This window comes from Thermobia domestica, chromosome 5 (genome assembly GCF_964235325.1).
Source record: "Thermobia domestica chromosome 5, izTheDome1.hap1.1, whole genome shotgun sequence".
Classification (NCBI taxonomy): domain Eukaryota; kingdom Metazoa; phylum Arthropoda; class Insecta; order Zygentoma; family Lepismatidae; genus Thermobia; species Thermobia domestica.
Genome location: NC_137458.1, coordinates 67,513,530 through 67,531,047, shown reverse-complemented (window position 1 = coordinate 67,531,047; position 17,518 = coordinate 67,513,530). Strand labels below are relative to the sequence as shown.

The following is a 17,518-nucleotide window of genomic DNA, read 5'->3' as shown; positions in this document are numbered from 1 at the left end:
AAAAAAAAAAAAAAAAAGACTTTACAGTAGATTGAATGTTATCAAATAAGACGCATACCGGTAGTTGTCCACCTTATGTTCGTAGCGCGAAAAAAAACAACAAGTAATTATTTTTGTAGAAAGACTCATTTCGATAATACACCTGCACTGCATAGAATGAAGTCGCCCAAAAGCTAGTTTGTCGTAAAATTAAAAGTGGAGTAGCATCGATAGAGAGAGAGAAAAAAAGAAAATGACTCCTTGTTAGTGTGTCTGGAGATGAGATGAGGAGTAATTTTCCGTCACTTTCTAGACAGAAAAAATGGTGTTTGATGTGGAAACTGTTTACGTTGTTGATTATGTTTAAGTGAAAATACGTGTGCATTTGTGTGCGTTTTTGAAGGATTGCGTCCTACTTGTGCTTGTCGGCAGTCATTGAATGTGTCAGTTCGTCATTCCAATGGTGCGACAAGTTTGTTGAGGTCTTGCGTTGACAAAAGTGTCTGACTGTTCAAAATTGTTTTCGGTGAATAAACTATCAAGTGTCCGTAAAGATGTCGCCTAAAAGAAGTCACGTTTGAATGTAAGGAACTTTGTCCATAATGTCATTGGATCCCCTGTGGAATTCACTTTTAATCAGCTTCCAACAATCGCTGGTGTTCTTAAGCAATTCTTGTCGGAAATAGAGAACACGAAATGGGAAGCAGCATCTCAGAAGGACCACTCTGCTAAGGTGCTAGCTCATTCAATGGTAAGGAAAGTAATTCAAGTTTGGGAAAATGCATCAATCAGCGGTGCAACTATTTTGAGCGAGCAACGGGTATAGTGTTGATTTTGCATTATCAAAAAAAGATCCGTCAGCTGCAAAAGTTCAAGGACAATCCGTTTTTTTTTTCTTTCTTTCTTCCAAAGTTGCAGAATTCCAGGAGTTCGCCAGCAAAACTTTGTTTGATATCGCTTCTTGCAAATGCATCGATACGGTTGCTTACACTTCTGCGAGAGAGAAGAAAGTGCCTGAATTGAAGGTTTAATTTTTAATTGACCAGAGAACCACCCGACAGATGTGTATGGCAGGATTTTATAGACAGGAGACACAGAAACGTGTCAAACATTTATTGCGAAAAAATTGAGGTCAGAAAAATCAACCAAAGCCCAATGAAATTAGTAGTTTCAAAAGACAAAACGATAGTGTACCTTTACAAAATGAATCCTGAGAAGAGTCAGTTTCCACTTCGAGTTTCTTCCTGCGCTTAAAAGAAAGAAGACTAGCCCTTCTAAACAAATGATAGTTAGATTGCTGACATTCTCCAATGCAGTATATAGATGTAATATATCAGACCGCAATTATCACTTCGTCACTTTTGGCAGATATCGGACTGGTTACCCCAGTTCATAAGCAGAAGGTGATCGACAAAAGCAAGATTCGGAGAGAGAAGAAATCTTTAGGAAACACCTTCGTTAAAGAGGTGAGCGCATCGCTTGAATCGACCAAAGTAAAAACGTTATACTTCGACGGAAGAAAGAATCAGACTCTCATCCTTGAGACTAAAGACGGCATCAACCACCGAATAATGAAAAAAGAAGATCACTACTTTCTGCTACAGGAGCCAGGATCGAACTATCTTGGCCACGTCTCTCCTTCATCTGGAAGAGGAGAGAGCATACGGGCTGCCATCACAAAGTTCTTTGTTCATCAAAATATCCCGCCGTCCGATCTGGTTTTTTGGGTTGCGACGGTACAGCTACCAACACTGGTCGGAAGAATGGTGCGATGGCATATATTGAAGTCTTCCTGAACGAACCCCTTCAGAGAATCGTCTGTATGATACACACGAATGAGCTCCCATTTTGACATTTGATTGAATTCATAGACGGCAAGTCGACTGGACCAAATACATTTAGAGAACCAATAGGATCAGCACTTCCAACCTGCGAAGAGTTGCCACTCCAGAATTTTCAGCCCGTTCTAGTCGACTGGGACCTCAACTTCACTGAGGATGTTAAGCACGGACCAAAAATATTTGCTGAATATCTGCCAAGCAGTTTCCTCAGGAGAATGCCCCGTTGGGTTAGCTCACATGAAGCCTGGTAAAATTCATCAAGCCAGATGGCTAAATAGAGTCTTACGTTTGCACGTAGGAACAAAAGAACCCACTAATGAACTTAAAACCATCGTCCAGTACATCATGATGGTCTACGCGCCACTCTGGTTTGCTGTGATCCGTAATCCATCGTGTGCAGAAGGAGCTCGTCATTTGTGTCATCTTATCACGACTTCTCGCCACATGGAAGCGAAATACAGGAAAATTCATCCAGTGATCCGTACAAATGCGTGGTACGGCAATCCTGAGAACCTACTTCTATCAATGTTGACTGACCAAGATTCTAAAGTACGAGAACTTGGCTGGAGGAGAGTCCTAAAAGCAAGACAAAAGACCCAATGTGGTGATCGCGTACCGATACAAGAATTCGTCGCCCCTGAAATCAACTTAGAAGCGACAAACTATGTTGATAAGATTAATTGGTCAACATGCACGCTGAAAGAACCACCACTGACAAAACACTTGAGCCTGCAGAAGCTAAGAGAAAATGTAAAAACGGCTCCAATGGCTGATGAATCTATTACATCCTTACCCTGCCTCACTCGCGCTGTAGAAAGAATGGTGAAGTTGGTGACAGAAGTGATATAAGCGGTATGTGGGCAAGAAGTACGACATAGATTTGTCCTAGCAACACTACAATCAAGAGAAAACATACCAGAATTTAATACAAAAACAATTTGAGGTAAAAGAGTAACGTTATGAACTTGCATTACCATATGCAACATTAGTATATACAGTTGGGCGGACCTCAAACTGCAGCCACCTCCTCGTGGTGAGTTCTGGGTTATTTCCAACATTAATGTTTGGAAATAAGCAAAGAGCTGCAGATGTAAAACAAAATAGTTCTTATCTAATTAACGATCCAGATGAATCACAAACAATGCAACTTAATTTTCAGAAATGACCATATTATACCACATTTGACCATATTTTTAAGCCACTAGTGGCACCTGAATGACTTGACTCATCAAGCTGAAATTTTTCGCACGTAAAATATATACTTTTTACAGAAACAAAACCACATAGGATAACCATATTTTATCAAAGTACATATTTTACATTTTTTAAAATAACATTTATTTTTTAACAAAATTTAAAAATTTTCACCCGTTGGTGGCACCTAAAGATATTGACCAATCGACTTGCAATTTTTTACACGTTATATGGAGCCCATTTCGCAAAAAAATATCACTAAGGGTAAGCTGATTTCAAAGAAAGTGGAAATTCGATGCACCCTAATGCTTAGGTCATTGGTGAGGTCATGTTTGCTTACATTCTGGTCTTGCTCAACGTTTGCTGGGATTAGTCACCCACTTCGAGAGACATCTTGGACATGACAATTTCCAGAATGAAAGTCACTGAATCAACTTTCGGCTGATGCTTTTGATAACGTATCATGCCCAGAAATAGCACATTTTTTTTCGTAGGTCTGCGCAGCATTTGATCCTTTATCGAAATAAAATTGTAAGATGTAGTGCAGTTTTACGGAAAGTTCATTTTCACGGCGCAATACCTTATCTAATAAGAATTCGATTACTTTTTTGTACATCTACTGGCTTCAGCTGTCAGGTGTCAAATGATGTTAAGCCAGACCCGTTGCCGTTCGAAGTTAGACGTTTCCCAAACAATTGGCATACAGCAGCCATCGATATTCGTTACATTGATGGGACGTTAATTCATCTTGTTGCAACCAGGGTGTGTCAATAATAAATCTCTGTAGTTGTTGCACAACAGATGTTTCAAGCATGGCGACATAACAATTCGATGTGACTGTAATCGCATGACCATTTCTCGTCCCTTAAAAAAAAAGTATGATGACGTAGCATACCACACAGTAACTTTCTTGCTGTGCAATGGACGCTGGTGTAGCTCCGGAGGATTGTCTTCTGCCGAATATCTAAAATTTAGATCGCGAAAGCACGTTGCGCACCACTCTAACCATTCATGATAACTAAATGGCAGGGTGTTGTTGACAGGCTGGCGTACGTTATTCAGTGGCACCCAGTGTTGCCATATATACACTACGTGATCAAAAGTATCCGGACACCTGGCTGAAAATGACTTACAAGTTCGTGGCGCCCTCCATCGGTACTGCTGGAATTCAATATGGTGTTGGCCCACCCTTAGCCTTGATGACAGCTTCCACTCTCGCAGGCGTACTTTCAATCAGGTGCTGGAAGGTTTCTTGAGGAATGGCAGCCCATTCTTCGCGGAGTGCTGAACTGAGGAGAGGTATCGTTGGAGGTCGGTGAGGCCTGGCACGAAGTCGGCGTCCCAAAACATCCCAAAGGTATTCTATAGGATTCAAGTCAGGACTCTGTGCAGGCCAGTCCATTACAGGGATGTTATGGTCGTGTAACCATTCTGCCGCAGCCCGTGCAGTACGAACAGGTGCTCGATCGTGTTGAAAGATGCAATCGCCATCCCCGAATTGCGAACAGTGGAAAGCAAGAAGGTGCTTAAAACATCAATGTAGGCCTGCGCTGTGAGAGTGCCACACAAAACAACAAGGGGTGCAAGCCCCCTCCAAGAAAAAAACGACCACACCATAACACCTCCGAATTTTACTGTTGGCATTACACACGCTGACAGATGACGTTCACCGGGCATTCTCCATACCCATACCCTGCCATTGGATCGCCACATTGTGTACCGTGATTTGTCACTCCACACAACGTTTTTCCACTGTTCAATCGTCCAATGTTTACGTTCCTTCCACCAAGCGAGGCGTCGTTTGGCATTTACCTGCGTGATGTGTGGCTTATGAGCAGCCGCTCGACTATTAAATCCAAGTTTTCTCACCTCACGCCTAACTGTCATAGTACTTGGAGTGGATCCTGATGCAGTTTGGAATTCCTGTGTGATTGTCTGGACGACCCTCTTCAACTGTCGGCGGTCTCTGTCAGTCATCATACGAGGTCGGCCTGTACGCGTTTGTGCTGTACGTGTCCCTTCACGTTTCCACTTCACTATCACATCAGACACAGTTGACGTAGGGATGTTTAGGATTGTGGAAATCTCGCGTACAGACTTCTGACACACTTGACACCCAATCACCTGACCACGTTCGAAGTCTGTGAGTTCCGCGGAGCGCTCCATTCTGCTTTCTCACGATGTCTAATGACTACTGAGTTCGCTGATGATAATGAGTACCTGGCAGTAGGTGACACCACAATGTACCTAATATGAAAAACGTATGTTTTGGGGGGTGTCCGGATGCTTTTGATCACATAGTATATATATATATATATATATATATGTACACCTTACGGTATTAAAATATAATAATAAACATTCTATGTGTATATTGCAGTAAAAATTCTGTATATTTTTATATTATTTTGTTCGTTACAGAGAATGCCATAAAAATGGAAGCCCGTTCCATCTCTTTCGTCTTCTTCTTCTATATCATGATCCTGAACTCTGCTCATTTCTCGATACGAAGAAAATTGGACCAGACTTATATAGTCTGTCCTGGGTAAGTGTACATGTGTGAGTAGGAAATGAATTTCGAAATCCAATACATGGAGATTTTTTTTTCCAAATAGAAATCTTTTAATGCTTAAACGAAGATGAAACAGCCAAAGTGATTTTCCTATCGTGAAAAGTTCACAGCCTGGTGTCAGAGTAAAATATATCAATACAGGTTACAAAATAATAATAATAATAATAATAATAATAATAATAATAATAAAAAGAGGGCAAAAAACGAAAAATGTATTTGAATACATACTAATTGATACGATAGGAATGTTGAAAGCTTTCATGCGAATTGAAACTAGCAACAGAGAGGTAGGCAAAAATTGTAAAGAAAAGTATTTCATCTTTTATTTAGTATTTATGGTCACATTTTTTAGGCTACATATCTGAGATTTGGAACAATAGGAATAAGCCAATGGAGATTTTATATGCATTAAGAAATAAATAAATCATTTTTATTTTTTATACGTATAGATAGATTGAAATTTAAAGAATGAAAGTAAGCGATTGGGCCAAGAATCGAGCTGATTTATCTGGCTAACTGTAAACGCTAAACCCACTACCCTTGTGGTCTGGATTGGTAAAGGCTGACTTCAAGGATGTGTTGACCTAGGGAAGAATTATGTTGCACATGGTTAGTGAATTGCATGGTAATCCAGAGACTACCTCCTAGTTGTACAGGCTGTTACATGCCTTACAGCATTTAACTATCTTTGAGCCAGATTTTAGATTCCAGCGTGGAACTCCGTAGCGGGCATAAAGATAAAATAACCCTTGGACTCCGATTTTACCCCTTATGTTCTTAAAAGTTTTTCTGTAGAGAAGGTGTGCCATCAAACGGATTAAATGGTAGTCGCTTAGTGTAAGCGCGTGTGAATGTGCTGGACGGGAAAAAGTTTAATTCCTTCCAGTTCTCGGATTTTCTGGATAGGTCACAGTGGCAATATAGGCCGGAGAATTATACTGTCCGAAGAAGGCCTGTCGCTATGGACTAAATCCGAGTACTTTCGCGCCAGAGCTTCAAATACCGGTAGTCGATCAAGTTGTTATGAGTAAAGTTTAGCGTTGGTGGCGTGACCAAGTGCAACACCTTTGAAGTTTCTCCACATACCCAATATCTTCTGCTTGAATCTTTCTCGTTTGACCATCGGTTCCGAAAGGCTCCAGGGCTCGACCGCCAGTTCCTGCAGACTGAATTCAGGCGGCAGTCGGTGCTTTCTTCTTTGGAGTCTACTTGGTGTACGAACTTTGGATTCTCAGTCACTTTTTTCTTCCAGAACATGATCGATCTTAAATAGTCGAGTTTTGAAGCTTTTTAAATTTTAAACCAAGTTAAACCCACAGCTCCTAACTCTTCGTCCGCACCAGCTTTATCAACAAAGGGTTTATGGAATCTAGTAACTGTTCTCAGGGCAATCTTTTCATCAATAATTTGCAAAGATCAAATGATAGAAAAGTAGTTGATCATCAGAAATGGGTCGCGAAGTGAAGTAACACGGTTGTATTTATTTAAACCTCATGATGGTTTACGATTCATGTGATTTACGGAAACAAAAGTACGTGAATAAACATTGAAAAACATCCGGAAATTCTGATTGTGAGATGATCACAATTACCTGGGATAAAAGTAGAGGCAAAATACGTAATGAAAATACTTGATTTTTGACTTAATTCATAACTTTGTAGTGTAAATTTTATGGTTTTGTGAATAATGCACGAGTTTGGCAGATTTACTAAAAATTTTGTTTATACTTCCAGTTTCAGTCCCTGTTCGCTGCAACGTGCAATCTACAAGTTATTCTTAGTATGTGGGACTTCTATTTCCAACAGGCGGATCCCTTTTTTATTTTCTTCCTGGCATTGGTTATGCTAGTCAATGCAAGGTAAAATTATTTCTTACTAATTCTTAGTGCATCAAGTAGAAATAAAATACACAATTTTGTAATTTATAATAATTCAGTAATTACAAAATTCAGTGATTACAAAACAGACTAACATGATGTGCACATGCTTAATCGTCATAATTATTGAGAGTGAGATCCTTGGTCTACAAAATACAAGTTGTTAATTGAAACATTTTTGGTAACTTGAATGCTTTCAGAGATAATGATTAATAAATGGTTTCCATTCATTTTCCAAGATATTGGGAATAGCTCAACTTTATTATTATTATTTTTTAATAAGTATATTATTCTGGTTTCTAAATATTATATATAGCACGATTTCCCTTGTTAAAAATATAATAAATCTTCCTTAGTGCTTCACAGCTAATTTCTATTTGATTTTTCTTTTCTTTTCTTTTCTTCCTAACGTTTTCCTTCCCTATCGGATTAAACATTTTGCGAAAGTGCGTATAGAATAGTATTTTTAGTGTGATACTAGCGTCAATTACACGCTTTGCTGGGTTAAAATAAGAATTAGTAATGTGTCCCGTTAGTCAGTCATTCTTTACTACTACTGAAGCGCTCCCTGATATCGATCATTTATATATATATATATATATATCCCTTTCCCCAAGTTGCTGGGCTGAATTTAGATAAAACGGCATCGGAAGTGCCACTGTTCATCTAAGCGACTCCGTAAACTATGGATTCGACACTAGTAACAGCCACTTTGATCATTTATAAATGTCTCCCCGAAGTTGCAGCGTCAAAATGAAATGATAAAAACCACCCCAGGTCCGAACTTCATCTATGTTGAAAATTTAATATTAATATATATATATATATATAGGGTGTTTCAAAACACATCGACAACGTTTGGGATATTATTCCTGACACCAAGATAAGAAAAAAAAGTATAAACCATCCTAGGTACACAAATGCTTCCTTTCGGAGTTATAGGCTGTCGAAAATAGGAAAAAATGAATTTTTAAAAGTCCATAGCTCTAAAACTTCGGGACCTACCGTAGTTGGGTCAAGACTTCACTTACGAACTAGTATGTGCCCTATCCAAATATTCAAGTTTCAAAATCCTGTGGTATTTCCGCAACAATTTTTACAGAGGTGGTTGGTGACTACTTCAAATTATATGCTCGTAGCCAAACTTCCTCTGTAAAAATTGTTGTAGAAATACCGCAGGATTCTGAAACATCCATTTTCGGATAGAGCACATATTAGTTCCTAAGTGAAGTCTTGACCCGCCTACGGCAAGTCCCATAGTTTTGGAGCTATAGACCTTTAAAGTTAATTTTTTCATGTTTTCGACAGCCTATAACTCCGGAAGGAAGCATTTGTGCACCTAGGATGGTCTATACTTTTTGTCTTATCTTGGTGTCAGAAATCACCTCCCAAACGTTGTCGGTGTTGTTTTCAAACACTCTGTATAAAAGACTAGATTAACAGAGTTGGGTAAAGAAGCGCTATTTAATCAAGTCAATAATTAAACACAACATGTGTGTGCTTCTCCAGTACATTAAGTATATGACCTGTCTAAGTTTAGACCCTTTTTGAAATCTGTTCATAGACATAACGAATAGAACTAGGTAGTTGGTGTTTGTGAAAGTGTTGGTGTTAGCATAAAGAGATATACAGTAAACTACTGACTATCCGGCTTGGTATGAAGGAAGGGGGATTCGAAGTTCTATAATTGTCACTTTCTGCGCCACTTATACAATTAAAAACACGCTGTTTATACGAAACTACGCGCTTATTCATATGGTCTAACATCTTAATCCAGTAATTTTTATATGTTTGTTATGTACAGAACTGTACGTTTTAAAAATTTATTACAGAAAAGGAAATTAAATAATAAAAATATTGTACACATTTTAACATACATTTTATTATGTCTAACTTAATTGCAGGAAACACTATATATATGTACGATTATAAAATAAAATATTAACGTAAAACGTAGCCCTAGTTCTTGATTCATGTTATTTAAACTTATTTTACGGGCATTGATAAATTATTATACAAATGCAAAGGAAGGCCTAATTAAAAAAGGAATCATTTGAAAAAGTCCTCGATAGATGTCTGCTTCTCCAAGTGACGTTTTTGCGAAAGTGCTATTCCTCATTTATTAAGGAGATTTTTTTTCCGAACTGGCCGGATAGTCTACTATAATATATACATTAAGTGAGTAACAAAAATAATAAGTACATTTATTCTTTCGAAAAAAAAAAAAAAATCATTTGTGTTATATTGGCACGAAATTTCGACTTCTTTTGCACTATTCTTTAGGATAGGTTATAAGCATCCTAAAGAAGCTCATTCATTTTCCCCTCCAAGTGACAAAGCGGAATTGGAAAAATAGACTCAAACATGCCTAAGAAAGACAAAAAGAACACTAGAAAATGCTTTTAATTGTTGGTATCACTTTTCAAAAGAATTGATAATAAAAATATGACTACAATGGTTATAATGTTAAGCTGTGTAGATCAAAATGGAAATTAAAACTTGAAGTAGTACCTCATACTATAGTATTCCCTTACCTTAAGTACGTCAATAAACCTATTAAGAATAGGAAATGTTGCAGTGAGCAAGGAAAGAAAATGTCACAATTCAATAAATCCGAAAGAGAAATCAACCAAAACGAGGGAACATTAGGGACATATCAACGGAATGATTTTTCAAAAAGAGAAAGTTATGAGAAGAGTTAAGGTATTTAACAAATTACAGCGTCTAATCAAACAAATCCACAGTCAAAGTAGGAATTAGATGAGGAATCAAAATAGTACAAAGTACCAAATTCTGTTTAAGTTCGTCAGTTCCCAAGAAACGTGCAACAAAAATTAAATTCTTCTCGTCTCCCTTTCTTAATGGAATTCAGAAATTGTTGCAAGAAAATGAAGTATTTGTGTTCTATATCGTTGAATACCCGTGAATACTAAATTTCGTGCCATTTTATCCGATATTAATACTAAAGAAACGTGCTTTACCTTGAAAAATCAGTTTGTCTCTCTGTCCTCCTTTGGAGTTGAATATACCGGTATATATATAAACGAACGGGTGTTTAAATTTTATATAATTTCAACTGAATTATGCGTCTCTTACTTCAGTAACTCAGCTATTGCTAATTAATTCCCTTATCAGTCTATCCTTCAAAAATTGATTTACTTCTCTTTCCACCTTGGGAGATGAATTTCGAATAACAATCAAATAACTGTGCTCAGTTTAAATTAGGGGTCCATATGCTGATTCCCAAGTCTCGAACTTCCGCTACTGGTGTTGTTTAGAATGATAATTAATTACGAACTTCATAATACAGAAATATATTAAAGGAGCTAGAAGTTTTGAGTGCCAACGTTTCAGCAGTGCGTTAATGAATTGAATGAGAATTTAAATCTTATAGATTAAGAATTTTCGCACGTAATGAAAAATTTCAGTTTTTGTATATTTATTCCTGGTTCGATTAAATAAATGATATAAATAGCTTGGATTCTTGTCGAACATCAGTTTCGTAATGGAATTGCAATAAAATATAAAATATACATATTATACAACATATGCAATTCAGTCATATTCGTGTAAAGACAGTAGTCGGTAGCATATGCAGTGACATCTTGTGGATGATCCAGAAATTTGTCAGTGATTACAGTTTCTACTTCTGCTCTTTATGGAATGTGTGCAATTAAAAAAAAATAATTTGTAGATTTTGATGGTTCTGATTATGTATATATACGTGTATATTAGTAACTGTGTTTCTCTGTTGAATATTTCTGTAGTTGAATATGAGGTACTAATAACTCATTAAAAATTTGTTCAATGCATTTTGAATATTTAAGATTTGTGTTAATAATACACACACACACACACATATATATATATCAGGGTGTCTACTGATACTGAAAATACTGAAATTATACTAGAATTTAATCTTGATACTAAAAATAATGGAAATATTCTGGAATTTTGATCCATTCTTTATAATCTACCCTGGATTTTTGAACTTCAAAAGCCCAGGGTAATAACAATCTTGCATTATAACTTAGAGTGGAATAATGTATAAGTTATAATATAAAACAATTACAAACATCAAGAGTGTGATTATTTCAAATGGACTTTAAAAAAAAATCATTGTATTAGGTACTGGAATTTTGAAAATGGAACTCAGTAGACACCCTATATATATATATATATATATATATATATATATATATATATATATATATATAAGAGGAGGGGAGTAATATTTCCTGGATTTATGGCATGGTTTTCTTCAACATAACCATTAAGACATCAAGATAGAATCTTCTGTCGAAAATAAGTCTTGAGGGTTTTTGACGTATGTCCCACATATCTTGTTTAGTTAATTACAGTTTTTATATTCTGCAAATTTTCGTAATTCTTCACATGTATATAAAGAAGTTATTTTTTTTTTACCATTTTAGTTCATATGTATATAAAGAAGTTATTTTTGTGTCATTTCAGGTTATAAACTTGAATCACTAAGTAAGAACAATACAGGGGGTGCAAAAGTAGGTACACAGTTTTAAGAATTATTGTTGTCTTTAATAGTAGTTACGTATTATATAATGAGTTCTTGATTATGGAAAAACAGTAACTATGAGGTCAGAATCAGGGTGATATAGGAACTACAGTTAAGTAAAATCTTCTCGTATGAAATTAGTCATGTCATCAATAGTGCGTGGTTTCATCGAAAATACTTTGTCTTTGACAGCTTGTGGTTGTAGTGGCCATTCAACTGGCTCTCATCGACCTGTCCAACTATTGGGTAATTCGTTGTCAAGAAACTCGCGCATTGTTAAAACATAGTGGGGAGGATTTCTGTCTTGCTGTAAATAGAGGTCGTTATTATCATGTCGCCATAATTGTGGAATAACAGTGTCCAGTGGCATGTTAAAATGCAGGTCGTGGATAACAGTTCTATTTAAAAAAGGTAGGCCTAATGACCCCTTTACGTGAAAGTCTCACCCAAACTGTAACTCCAAATTGATTTGAATATTGTTAAAGTGTTACATGGGGTTTCTGTTGCATAATAGACACAGTTATGCCTATTAACAGTGCCTGAAAGTACAAAATTCTTTTCGTCTGATCAGCACATTCTCCAAATGATCCCATCATTTTGTCTTCTGCATTCAACAATATCTCGCAGAATTTAGTCGGCGATCTGGATCATCCTCTAATAATCCATGAACTAATGTTGGCCTATACATTTTCAAACCTAAACCTTGCATCAGACTCCCAAAGATCTACGGGGAATGTCTAACTCTCGAGAAAAGTTCTCTAATATTTTTGGGTTTTGGATAAATGCCTACTCAACTAACATTTCATTGTCCTGGGTAGAGTAACACTGATCGGTCAACCACTCTTTGGCGCATTACAGATGGAGACAGTGTAATTAAATTTATGGCATAATCTATAAATTGTTAGTCCAGTTGGTGGAAGTGTATCAAATTCTGTAGCCCATTTCCATCGAACTTTTCAGCATTCTCTGTCTTCCAATATTTTATTATTCACTTCCATTCATGGATGGTTAAATTACCAGCTATAATTATCTGAAAAATAATAAATAATAAACTGTATATCTACTTCTGCACCGCTCTGTATATTAAAAATTTCCACTGTATTTTTCCTGTGAGTATGGCCGTTATTCGTAATTTTCTTTTAAAATTATTTTATTTTTGTTTTGCTTATTAGGGTATTGTACTTTTTATGTACATACCTACAACGCGAATTTCACAGTGTCATTCGTTATAAATTATTCTTTCTAGCTTAGCAAGTTCTTATGTGCAAATATTTCAAAATGGATATATTTTATTTTTCCTTTTTTAATATCTACAACAGGGAACAAATTCTTAAAATGAAAGATGAAAGTAAACAATCTATCGTAGACACGTTATCTTCCATGCCTTGTGCTCTTGAAGCGGACGATGTTGCGGATTTCTGTTCTCTAGCACAATATTATTCTCTTAAGACGCCAATATCTTTCAGAAAAGTGAGTATAATTTTAATTTTGTTTTGTTGGTGTTGTATAAGTTTATTTCGCTTGAAACAACTTCAAGAGATTATTATTATACCTAAATGTAAGAAATTTTAATATGATTTGGGGGTAGCAGTTGAAAATTGATAATATGTAAGCTATTTTATCTGATAGTAATTTTTTTTTCCTTTCCCACAGATAACACACATAAAACAGAAAGTAGTTGGCCCTTTCACGTAGAAAATATGGTACGAGTCTCTATGTTGTTAGAGAACTCCTTTGTGGCTAAGCGGTTAGCGTACGCGCCTTTGGCGTGGGAAACCCGGGTTCGATTCCCGGTGGGAGCTTATGTGGTTCGGATTCCACGTTAATCAGTAGGTCCATGTCTCATATAGCCTAGCTGCTGAACGGGACGTTAAACTCAAAATCAACTCAACTCTATGTTGTTACAGGAGCTCATATCTCTCAAAATCCCTGAACTTCAGTCTCTCGGTGGAATTGTGTGCCTGTTGAAAAAATACGAGAAAAGGAACATGATACAACATTTATGATACACAGTTGTTTTATGTTGTTAGTACCACATTTGTAACTTAAAATTATATTGTAAGTTGTTAGTAAGACGACAACTTTGTCAATGTAATATTCACCGTGGCAACCGTTGAAGGAAAAGAGGTAGTTTTGTTATTAGGCGATAAGTGTTTTGAATGGGCAGAATATACTGATATTTTAAAGAATTGTTATGTTGTGTCTGAATTGTTAATAAAGATAATTTGTTGTCGGATATTTTCAATCGCTGGTTACCTGAAGTTATAAATGTATCTAATTATGGTATCATATATATATATATAAGTTTAGCGTCCCTTTTCAGCACCGAGGCTATGAGAGACGTAGACCAATAGTTTAAAGTGGAAGCGAAACCCCGTAATGCATTTAATGCTCCCGGGTCCCTTTAGAGCAAAAGCACGAGCGCCAACTACTAGAGCAGCGGGGGGGCTCATATAATATTAGAGTAATAGGTCTCTGATGAGAAGGATATATTAACAGTTTGTACGAGAATTATAAGTAAATCAAGTGTCGAGAGTAGTAAGTGATTGGAAATCTTATATAGGGTAAAAAGTATGTATTACGTCTCTATGTTGGGGTTAACATAAAGAAGATAAAAATTCTTTAATATATCGTCCTTCGTAACTTATGCATCGATTAAAAATAGAAAAACCACAATTATAACATAAACTGATTTCTCATTGGGATTTAGCTATAATATATCGAGTGTTCTTTGGTACACATCAAACATCTCACGTGTGAAAGATCCTTAGTTTGATCCGATGTCATGTGAGTTTGTGGTAGGCATCGTCATGTTTTCATGGCCCTTTCGACCATACACTTGCGTTTATCATCCGTCTACTTTCAGCTTGCAGAGCATAGCCACAAAATGTAAAACTAGAAATTCTGTATCAGACTATATTCAATTGATATATATGAGTTAAATCTTTAGAAAATGTAGATAACAGATTTTCTAACACGTATAACATAGTTGTGTTTGACTCTTACAATATATTTTTTACGCTAGAATAATGAAATGATAATGTATTTATTGCAGGAACTAATGGACACTTTGTTCGAACGAAATCGAAGTACGAATAGTAAGATGAGCGAAACCTTGAGCATCTCGCAGGCTCTCTGTCTTCCTGTATCAGCTCAAGAATTAATTGAAAGCGCAGAGTCGAATCAGAGTTTAAATAATGTGGAGTCGGTCAGATTCTTTCTCGTGGATTGCCGGCCTGCGGAACAATACAATGCTGGACATTTGCCCACAGCTTTTCATCTCGACTGCAATCTTGTAAGTACATAAAAGCATTTTATGAGTTTATTCATAGTTTGAACGAAATGTAAAGACGATTTAAAATTTAAATCAAGTGTAACCATGTTCAAAGTATCACTTGTTATTAACAGGTTGATTCACTTGAATTTTAAACGCAGCCCTGCAGCACAGGCTCAACGGAGAATGACGATGCTTTGCCACACATTAATTTTTGGTGTGTTAATATCAAAATGTTTGTGCTGTATGGAATCTAATGTCGCCGAAAGTGCATCGAACCTGAGGATAGCATGATAGCACTTCCCATTGCATTTTAGGTTGTTTTAGTGTAATCAAACAGTGCCAGAAGCATGGATGTCGTGAGGTAGTGGGGCGATGTTATATTGGACGGACTTCTGAGCTGATGACATCAACCAAACCTCGTTCGAAACGGACTCCAAAGAAACAGATGAGGCAGATGCTGCGTAGAATTTCCAGATTTACTGTTTCTGAGAATCTGTTGGATAGCTTGTAGCCAAATGTAATTATCAACTTAACTTTATAGTGGTTGATATGTATTGGATCCATTGAGATAAACGCAATATAAGGAACAAAGCATTTATTTTATTGCATGTCAACTACGCCTTTCATTAAGGGATTACATTTACAGACATTACACAAGATAAAGTCAGTAAAGGTGTATGAGTATCAGTTGCGGGATATATGTAGAAGTTTATATTACAATAGTGAAGTCACAAATTTGCCCGAATCTTGTGGGAAGTTTCAGGTAATAACATAGAGTCGTCGATGTAATAGCAAAGATGAAAATATTCCGCAAAATGCCATGACCGTATTAGTATTTTGTTACAGTGTGAAATGAGACATATCTTGTGTGTCCAGGGGAGGGACAATGAAAAGTAATTATTCTTATTCATGTTACTAGGAACATATATTCACAAGTACGTACTAAAAAGAAACCTTCACTTGTACGGACAGAAGGCATATCGAATGGAGCTGCATAAATATAAGGCGCTGTCACATTCAGAGTGTTTGTTGGTTTTCTACAAATGAAAATTGCGTACGGGATTCGTTCAGTTTTTGTCTTCCATAACACCCCAATGAAAACAGTGGACAGTTGGTGCCAGTACAGTGGACTACTATACATTTGAACTTAAAAGCAGACTTTTTTCATGTAGCTGATCTGTGGGAGTTGTTAGTAATTGGGGAAAGTGCTCACGGTACAGCTGTAAAGAAGTCTTCCGTGTCTTTACATCGATAGTGAAAACGACTATCAAGATCTACATGGAAGCAAATCAATTTCTATATACTCTCTTTATTAAATAACTTTCTCTCTTTTCAATATTACATTTTTTCTATACAATATTATAATATTTTTAGCCCTATTATTTTTCCTTTTCTTACATAGCACAACATTGAATCATACTTACAGAATAGTGATTGGTTTTAGAAAATGTTTAATTTTAATTTAGTTCATTATTAAGATAATTTAGTTATTGCTGATCAGATAAATTGTTGACTTATAATAACCACAATAAATCCATTATTTTTGTCATATAAGGGTGCAAGGGATTTCCCAACAGGAATCAGGTTAGAAACCGTGATGACTGATGTTCAGTCAACATCCAGTCACCCGAATAGTGTGGTGAAGTCGAAAGGATCCAAATGATTAAACTACTCCCTTTAGTGTTCTGGAAGATCCGTGAATCTTGATATCAATCAGCTAGAGAAAGGCACGAAAGGGACAGTAGGATATGGTAAATAAGGGGAAACTACTACATCTGCCATATTATTTCCTAAATGTGGCAGTCCTCTCTTGTATACTCAACGTGATTTCTTCTTCTTGTCCACTAACCGAAAGACTGAATAAAGAGGAAGAATATTTGGAACATCTGTATGGAAGTATAGTCCTAATCTCAATTTATGCCCATCTTAAAGTAGTCGCTTACACAAATCCCTGTAATTGCGAAGAGCTATTATTGGTTATTACTACTTAAATTCTTAGTAAAATTGCGTCTTGAAACATAATTATAAGCAAATTACTTTATTCTGCACACATTGTTTCCAGAAATCTAAAGTCATTAAATACACAATAATATATATTTTTTTTTCGAGAGTTTGGTGAGAGGAGAGTGATTACAAAAGGAAAATTTCGTCCAAAGCTTTTCCCGGAGGGAGAGTTCCTAGCATCGCTGCTACGTTCCCTCTTTGCACAGCCATACTTATCCTTTGTATAAGGTAGGATGAAGCTCGG

At 36.4% G+C, this 17,518-nt stretch overlaps 1 protein-coding gene across 1 annotated transcript in view; it reads left to right on the top strand.

Moving 5' to 3' along the window:
* The window catches only part of TBC1D23 (TBC1 domain family member 23), a 66,517-nt gene that overhangs the window by 14,888 nt on the left and 34,111 nt on the right, over nt 1-17,518 (top strand). The window contains exons 4-7 of the mRNA XM_081758731.1: nt 5,436-5,559; nt 7,320-7,444; nt 13,313-13,463; nt 15,049-15,288. Coding sequence (XP_081614857.1) covers nt 5,436-5,559; nt 7,320-7,444; nt 13,313-13,463; nt 15,049-15,288 — 640 coding nt within the window. The remainder of the gene's footprint in view (nt 1-5,435; nt 5,560-7,319; nt 7,445-13,312; nt 13,464-15,048; nt 15,289-17,518) is intronic.